The sequence below is a fragment of the Mastomys coucha genome, unplaced genomic scaffold (assembly GCF_008632895.1).
Source record: "Mastomys coucha isolate ucsf_1 unplaced genomic scaffold, UCSF_Mcou_1 pScaffold3, whole genome shotgun sequence".
NCBI classification, from domain to species: domain Eukaryota; kingdom Metazoa; phylum Chordata; class Mammalia; order Rodentia; family Muridae; genus Mastomys; species Mastomys coucha.
In genome coordinates, this window is record NW_022196909.1 from 28,298,998 (window position 1) to 28,308,024 (window position 9,027).

Consider the following 9,027-nt stretch of genomic DNA (forward strand, 5'->3'; position numbering starts at 1 on the left):
CTCAGGCTAAAGAGATGGGGCCCATGTGTTAGCATGAGGTGAAGCAGAAAGCCAGATCTGGCCACCAGAGACCCACGATGGCCCATACTTGAAAAGTCAAAGCAGAATCCCTTATTTACTAATGTTCACACGCATACAAGAGCTATGAGCAAGTTATTGCAAGGGTGGATGCAAAGAGCGTTTGAGCAATAAAATGTAATTTCTTCCCTCGTAGGGCTTCTCCTCTGTGGGGAGGGCGGGATGTGCTCCCCAGCTCTTTGAAGCCTTTCTTGATCTCTCCTCCCTGGACCAGCAGTCTATTGAGCCCAGTCCTGTTCAGCTTATGAATGGTCCTGTTCCGTTGTACTTTATTACTCTTGGAATTTCTTAGCCTACTTCCTCTATTAGACCTTAAATCCTATATAGGCAGGAAGCCTGTGATTCTTCTAGGTGTCCACTGAGTCTAACTCAGTACCTGGGCCATAACAGGGGATCAATCAAAGTTGTAAACCAAAAACAAACAATAACTAGATTGATAAAACTGTATTCACTGCCACTGGTTAGCAAAAAAAGGTTATGACTTGCCGAAACATTTATATTGTCTGAAACTCATGGCAATCCTCCTGCCTCAGCCTCCTGAATGTTGAGATTACAAGTGTGCCCCACCACACCCAGCTTTCCAGCTTTATAATTACTATTTTAAAATGTACTGTATAAAAAAAATTAAGGGATATATATATATATATATATTAATCTTGTAGATAAAAGTATGATGATACTTCATAAGGGGCATTTCATTTTTTTGTTTAATGAATTTGAATTGGGAAAGATTCAGATTAATCTGGTGGGCAGGATGTCAGCAAAAATAAATGGAGTCTTTCCCAAATCTGCCCATATATATCTACATATATATGTTTTCTTGAAATGTCAGGCTTTACCGTGGAAGCACCTCCTTCAAATTCTAAGACTTTAAATACACCCGAAATCTCTTGGGGTCTGAGGAACAAAACTTAGGCTATTCCAATTACCGATTCATCTCTTCTTTGTGACGGTCCCCTTCTGAGTCAGAGGAAGAGGCTCCTGGAGAAAGGGAAACAAGAGACCGGATTTTTAAGTCACTCATTTACTTAAACAAACTCATAGGCATTCAAAGACCTAAAAAAGAAACTTAGACTTAGGAAGGGACTAGTGGTTCCTCATGTATACATCCCATGTAGCAAAGTAGGAACGTTCTCCCTAAGGAGCGTAAGAACCCTTCAAGGCGGTGCCTAGAGAGTGTTACAATGTTACAGTTCAAATGCAAGCACTCCCCCCAACCCCCATGCTCTGAATTCCAGTACGTAAAACACCTGCTCAGGATTTGGGACTGGCAGGGCAGTCTTTTTTGCAGGCACCCCTTTGTGTCCACAAATCCTCACAGTGGGTGAAAGAAGGGATTATTCCGGATTCCAAACATTGCAGGTGTAGGTGGGGGCGCTTCCGTCTCGTCCTAATCTTAACAAGTCAACCTTCATCTTGGGGGCGGGAGTCTTCCCGGTCCAGATGCCAGAACGGAAAGACGCACAAACAGCAATGCAATCTCAGTTCTCCTACCAGATGCCTGAGCCTAGATTGCCTTCTCAAGACAGCAAAACTCCAGGAATATACAGTAGAGCTAAATCTGGAGGTATTTATTGTGCTATTGTGCTCCAAAACCTTGAGGCTAAAAATGCCGAGCACATTCCTGCTGGTGTATTTTATTCACTAGAAGCTTTTCAGACAGTCGATGTGTGTTTGGTTCTGTGGAGATCATTAAGATGGAGATGGAAATAAGGGGGGGATGAGGCCACTTTGGCTTTGCAATCTTCTTGGCAAATGAATGTTTATTCTGTGATCATATAATATGCAAGTGTAAGGTATTTGTACAATACTTCAGGTATTGAATAGGCAAAAAGGGGGACTAGAGAATTGTGCCCCAGATCAAACCCAGAGGACAAAGCAAATAGGATTTCAAGCTGAATAGACACCCGAGGACTACAATCTGATTTCTCCTCTAAAATTACTCCTGTAGAAACTGCCTTCCTTCCCAAAGCTCTTGAGTGGTCACCCGATTCCTATTCCTGGCTCCTGACAGTGTGTATTCTCAACCAGCAGGTTATGCCACGCCCCTCCTCAGAACCTTCCAGAATTTCCTGTGTTACTCAAAAGCAAAGCCCTTGAAGGGACTGAAAAGGACTTAGGATCTGCTCACCTGCCTCCCTGCACCTCAACCTCTCCTTGAACTTCAGGCCTCGTTTGTTATTACTTACGTCCTTGCTCGCTCTACTCTGACCATATTAGCTCAACTCTTCCTATTTGGTTTAAATTGTCTTTGTTTATTATTATTACTATCATTATTAGCATGTATGTGTGTATATGCATGTGCATATGTGTGTGTGTGTGCATGCACATATATGGTGTGAGGTATGTGTGTGTGGTATGTGTATGTTCCTGTGCATGTGTGTGTACATGTGCATGCTTGTGTGTGTGTGTGTGTTGTATAGGCATGCATGAAGATCAGAGGACAGCATTTCTGAGTTGGTTCTCTCCTCCACTGTGGGTACCAGTGTTCAACTCAGGTTCTGGGCTTTTATTTACTGAAGCATCTCATTGGCCCAACACTGGCTCATTTCTACCTCAAGACTGGCACCTTCTTACCTCTGAGCCACCACACTTGCTGATTTCTCTGCCTAGGTGATTGTCCTTGACTCTCCTGTGGCCACCAGTTCTTCCCTCCAATGTCACCTGGTTAATGAGCTCTTTATTGGTCACCTACTCTAAAACTACAGCTGACGCACACAAAATTCCTATTCATTTTTTTTTTCCGATTTCCTCTGCAGTGTTGTGTATTTATCATGGTTTAATCTCATTTGTTTGGAGTTTCTCCCATTATCACGGGAATTCATCAGCACATCATCTGGATTTTGTCCACTTGGTTCATGGTTATTGTCCCCAGTGTCTAGATGGATAGAACACCCCGGCCTCTGCAAAGGTTTACTTAACTACAGATAGTTACAATATGTCACACTCCAAAAAATATTTAGTATTTAGCTTTACCTTCTATGTAAATCTCAGCGGAAGTTGAATCTGTCCCATAGATGTTGGAAGCAAAGCAGGAATATCGTCCTGTATCTTCTTCGAAGGCTTCGGCGATGGTCAGTGAGTGAAGGTTCCCGGCCTGCAAGATGTGGATATCTGGAGAGTTTTCAAGCTCCTTGCCTTCACAATACCACCTGTAAGGACGAGAATATCACCATCAGACACGATGGAAACCGAGAGTTGTCAGGGATGATGGGATTTACCTGTAATGCCAACACCCAGGAGATGGAGGTGGCAGAGGTGGCAGCATCAGAGGTTCAATGTCATCCTAGGCTACATAGTGCAGTGGAGGTCAGCCTGAACTGTAGGAGAACAACTCCCTCAAAACAACTACAACGAACGCCAAACCAAACACATAAAACTGAATAATGTCAAAGGCTCAACAGCAGAGATGGCTCTAGCTATCTCCTGAGAAAGAGACCTACAAGCTTTGAGTCAGAATGCAAAATAAACCTTTGGTTTGGTATTGTTTGATTGTAACAGCGAAGACGAGTTGGCAGTATTCAAACCACACTGATATTTTTACTCCAGGAATCGAAAAGTGACTCCTACTGAAAATGACACGGGCGAGCTGGCTCAGAGGTTAAGAGCTATGCTAGCAGAGAAGCCTGAATGCTGTTCCAAGCATGGAGCTCCCAACCATTCGGGATCCTGGCTCTAGGGGTGGGATGCTCTTCTGCACTCCATGGACGCTGCTTTGCTACATTGCGTACAAACTCACATATATACACATATGGCTTGTTGTTGTTGTTTTGTTTTGTTTTAAGAATTATACAACTGAGAGATGTAAAAAAGCCAACACTGTCAACCACAAAGCTGGGCTTGTGATATAGATATGTTCATTTCTTCCCCAATTTTTATAGCATGCACCAAGTGCTGCTTCATCTTATCTAGGGAGTTTCAAAGAGGTGGGAAGTATTTATGGTGTTGGGCGCACTTACATTGTGTCTGGCACTATAAGAAATTTAAGCCGGGCAATGGTGGCATGTGCCTTTAATCCCAGAATCCCAGCACTTGGGAGGCAGAGACAGGTGGATTTCTGAGTTTGAGGCCAGCCTGGTCTACAGAATGAGTTCCAGAGAAACCCTGTCTCAAAAAAAAAAAAAAAAAAAAAAAAAAAAAAAAAAAAGAAAAGAAAAGAAAAAGAAAAAGAAAAAGAAATTTAATGTATTCTGTTACTACTTCTCCCAGGACTGGCCTAGCCCTGGCAGATAGCCCAAGTTAAATGTTTCTATGGGTAATGCATGGTTTGTTTGTTTGTTTGTTTAAGACAGACTCTCACTATTGTAACCCTGCAGGACCTGGAACTCACTAAGACCAGGTTGGCCTCCAGCTTAGCAATCTACCTGCCTCTGCTTTCTGAGGACTGGGATTAAAGGTATGGACCACATGCCTGGCTGGTCCTTTATTTTAATTCTATATATTTTGTTAGAATCTTTTACTACGTATATCATACGGGGTATTTTTTTTTCTGGCCAGAAGTTTATACAGAATAATATATGAAATATTTAGGGGCTGGAGAGATAGCTCAGTGGCTGAGGTTGCTATTGCTCTTACAGATGACTACAATTCAGTCCCAGCATGATTATAAGGTGGTTCATGACAGCTTGTAACTACTCCATCTCCTGGGGATCCAACATCCTTTTCTGGCCTCGTGAGCACCTGCATTCACATGCACAGACATACACATAATTAAAAAAATATGTTTCTTTTAAAAAAAGAAAGAATAAAATGTGGAAGGTGCCTGGTAAGAAAAACAAACATTGAAATACAATTTCTCACGTAACAGTTTTGAAAAAAAATTTTTGATCACGTTCATATATATTAGTGATAAGAAGAAATAGTATATCATTCCAGCTGAGCCATGGTGGTACACACCTTTAATCCCAGCACTCGGGAGGCAGAGGTAGGCACATTTCTACGTTTGAGGGCAGCCTGGTCTACAGAGTGTGTTCTAGGATAGCCAGGGCAACACAGGAAAACCTTGTCTTGAAAAATAAGCAAAAAAAATGGTATCATTCTTAGGAAAGGACTGTGGCAGTGATGTTAAAATTACAGATACACTTTATTCTTGGAACCAACAGTCTCATTGGAATCTGTGTACTGAGAGACTTGCAAATGTACAAACTGAGAAACATACAGGATACTCTTAGAAGAGCAAGAGATTAGAAACAAGCTAAGTCTTAGAAGAGCAAGCAATTAGAGGCAAGCTAACTATCTTTAGGTAATTGCTCTCCAAGCTAAGATACAGCCACCATTACAACGGAACATGGCAGCTCCCAAATGAGGAGGAGAAGAAGAAGCCCCAAGTGTCAATGTAGATGGGTCCCTAAGATATACATAACCCCGAGGGGCTCAGCTTCCCCCCACCACCACTTGATCAAGCAGGACTCTAACGCACACTCTAGAAATTACATCTGTTCACCTCCTTTCCACAGGCAAGCTGCTCAGTTCTTTTGCAAAAGTCCATTCTGGTCATGAAAGACTCCCAGAACTGGGGAGATCTTTACTCAAGTCTCGGGATGACGCGACCACCCAATGACTCACAAGAGACTGAACTTGCTGCAATCACATGAGGTTTATTGGGGATAGGCTGGAACCGGGGTCGATCTCGTGACCATGCTGGCCAGAGGAGTCCGACCCTGGGGTTGATCTCGTGACCATGTTGGCCAGAGTTCGACGCCGAACACAAGAAGTGTGGGGTATTTAACCCACAAGCTGGGGGCGGGGAGAGGGTTACCAAGGAAACATTCAGAGGGACCCAACCCAAGGTATTCAGTTAGGGAAGGAAACATATTCATTTTAAGAATGTAATCTTCATCTACCAGTCAACAGGGTGGAGAGCCTCATAAACCAGTAGACCTTCATTCCTAGTTCTGCCCTCTTTGTGGATCATTCAGGAGGGGCAGGTATCAGGAACCAGAGCCTTGAGGCTCTGAGTTAGCCAAATTCCTGGAACTAGCTACTCCCACCTTTTTGGCTTGTGGCAGAGGTTTTCCATGCCCCCTTTTGGGTAAAAGTTATACATTATACATCTTAAGATTCTCTAGCCTTTCAGTCACCCCTCTGCATAGGTTCTTACTTTCCATTCCTCTGCTTTCTACCACGATAAACATAACTCCTCCGTGGACATGTGGCTTAGATATCACCTCCCACACAAGGCTACACTTACCACCAATGATTAGTATGTTTTCTAACTCCACCTTAAAAAAAAAAAAAGAGTAGATTTATCTTACATCCGGAAAGTTCTGATTGTCAACGATCTTTTACTGAATCTCTGTTTTGAAGTTCTATTTGTCTTGCTAATTTCACTGGACTGGTCAACCTTCGAATTTTATCTTCACAGGGTTAGTCTGCCTCATCAAGGACAGTGCCTTCTGCACCCCTGAAGCATCTACAGAGACTAGCACAGCTCCGTCGACTTTCTCCTTCGGCATCTTATGTCACCCTCCAGTGTCAAGCACATCTCTACCTCCAAATCTGCTTTCTCAGCCCTGACTGAGTCTCTCCTCTCATCTCCCTCCCTCCCTCCCTTTCTGTTTCAGCCTCGTTGACCTTTCTACTCTATGAGCACATCGAGCCCCTCTCTACCACGGATATTTATGTATTTGGTGTTTTCGTTGTTAGGGGGATCTTATTACATTTGTAAAAAGCTTTCACATGGGGGGCGCATCCCTTCCAGAGCGCGCTGGTGGAGGTCAGAGGGCACCTTGGGGGAGTCAGCTCTCTCCTCCACCATTTGGGTCACAGGAATTGAACTCAGGTCATTAGACCTGCTGACAGGTGCCTTTACCCTCTGTGTCATCTTCCTCCAGGCCCTTGACATAGAATCTTACTAGAAATTCCAATCTGTCTTGAAACTTGTTATGTCGCCCAGGCCGACATAGGATTTTTGTCCTGCTTCCACCTCCTGAGTACTGCAATGACATATATGCGCTCCCACATCTGGCTTCACTGTGGGATTTTTGAGGTCCCTAACATCATCTGCCCCAGATCTTCATGAAGATACGTCTGTTGGGGGCTTGGTCTGGTGCTGTGTATACAAATGTTATATTCTGTACTCCAAAATCCCAGTTGCCCCTAGAGGAGAGAATTCTCATATACACCCAGCCTTGGTTATGTAAACCTTGCTCCCGAATTTAAAGTTAGTTGGTTAATAAAATGCTAGAACCTCTGATTGGGCAGACGAGAGAGAAAGGTGGGACTTGAGGATCAAGTGAGGAGAAGTCTCCAGAGAGACCAGAAGAGGAAGGAGGAAGGAGCCAGGGGGAGACGATAAGGTCGCCATGAGGCCATATGGATCATGAGCACGTGGCCAGGAGAAATGGACCCTGGGAATGACTCAGGCAAGACTCGGACAGCAAATAACAAGTTGCCTATGGCTGGAAAGTAAGTTACAATAGCTCACAGCCTGTCCAACCTAGGCTTACAGCTTGTCAATAAAATACCAGGTTCTTGTGCCTTTTATGCAGGCTAGCTAAAATAATAACTAATTTTTACATAAGTCTTGCTAAATGAGACCACTGCTCAAATGTCACGTTCTGGGAGAAGCTTCCTAGGTTCCTCTTTCCAGGATGGCTTCTATTTGTTCTATCACACTAACCCAGGCATTAGTTACTTTCCGGTAGCAATGACCAAGCAGTGACCTTGGCTAATGACACAAAGGAGGAAGGGTTTATCTTGGCTCACAGTTTCAAGGGGTCTAGCCCTTGCTTACTCGACCCCATGCACTTGGGCAGAACATCGTGGCAGCAGGAACAGGAGTCAGAAGAGACAGCAGGTGTCACCTCCTAAGCCACTCCCAACGATCCACTTCCTCTAACAGGCCTACTTCCTAAAGTTTCTTAACCTTCCAACATGGCGTCAGGAGTGAGGCGACCATTCAGTACGTAAACCCATGGGGACATTTATATCCAAACCACGGTATGTTCATCTGTCGCTCTCTCAGTATCTCTTACTATCTGATGTCATATAAACTTTGTGCATCTGTTACTCTCTCAGTATCTCTTACTATTTGACGTCATATAAACTTACCTGGTGAAGGTATGCCCCCCTTCTCTACATTGTAAAATCCACAGCAGACCTCATCTGTCATAATTACCGTGACAACCCCATCACTCACTCACAACCACGTCCTGGTAACACGCCAGTACTGGGAACAAAAGGGTTGACGGACTTGTCGAATGAGCAAACAAAACGACGGAAAACATTCATGGTTCATGATGTTTTATGGCTGTTTGTTTGCCTCATGAGATTCACGGCCCATCTCTGAGCAGCAGACACAGGACTGGAGACTGGCAAGACAGGTTCACACAGCTCCCAGGGCACACAGCTAACCCAGACTGTGAGGAGTGGCCGTGAATGAACCTGAAACACCGGGCTTTTGATCAAACACTGTGAATTAAGCATTTTTATCATTATTTTCCATTTGAAATATCCAGAAAATGAGACTAAAAAGGTTTTCTCCCTTTCTTCCTTTCTTTTTCTTTCCTTCCCTCCTTCCTCCCCCCTTTCTTCCTTCTTTCCTTCCTTCCCTTCTCTCCTTCTTTCTTTGCTTCCTTCCCTCCTTCCTTCCCCTTCCTTCCATCCTTCCTCCCTTTCTTCCTTCTTTCCTTCCTTTCTCCTTTCTTTCTCTTTCTCTCTTTCTCCCCCTCTCTCTCTCCTCTCTCTCTCTCTCTTTCTTTCTCTCTCTCTCTCTCTTTCTCTTTCTTTCTTTCTTTCTTCCATTCTTTTGTTCTTGTTCCTGCACAGGAGTCTTAGAACAGAGTCTCTTGAAGCCAACTCAAGTTTTAAAACTTGGTAAGTGGACAAGGATGACCCTGAATTCCTCATCCTTCTGACCCCACATCCTGAATGCTGAGATGACAGAATAAAAGAACTTTTTAAAGGCACAGAGCCACAAAAACTAAAAGAACTAAAAAAAAAAGGGGG

General features: G+C 43.8%; 1 protein-coding gene across 1 annotated transcript in view; it reads right to left on the minus strand.

Annotated features, from left to right (window-relative positions):
- Positions 1-9,027, minus strand: part of Mypn (myopalladin) — a 90,095-nt gene that overhangs the window by 49,753 nt on the left and 31,315 nt on the right. The window contains exons 3-4 of the mRNA XM_031347982.1: positions 3,055-3,230; positions 1,008-1,059 (exon numbers count right to left, since the gene is read on the minus strand). Coding sequence (XP_031203842.1) covers positions 1,008-1,059; positions 3,055-3,230 — 228 coding nt within the window. The remainder of the gene's footprint in view (positions 1-1,007; positions 1,060-3,054; positions 3,231-9,027) is intronic.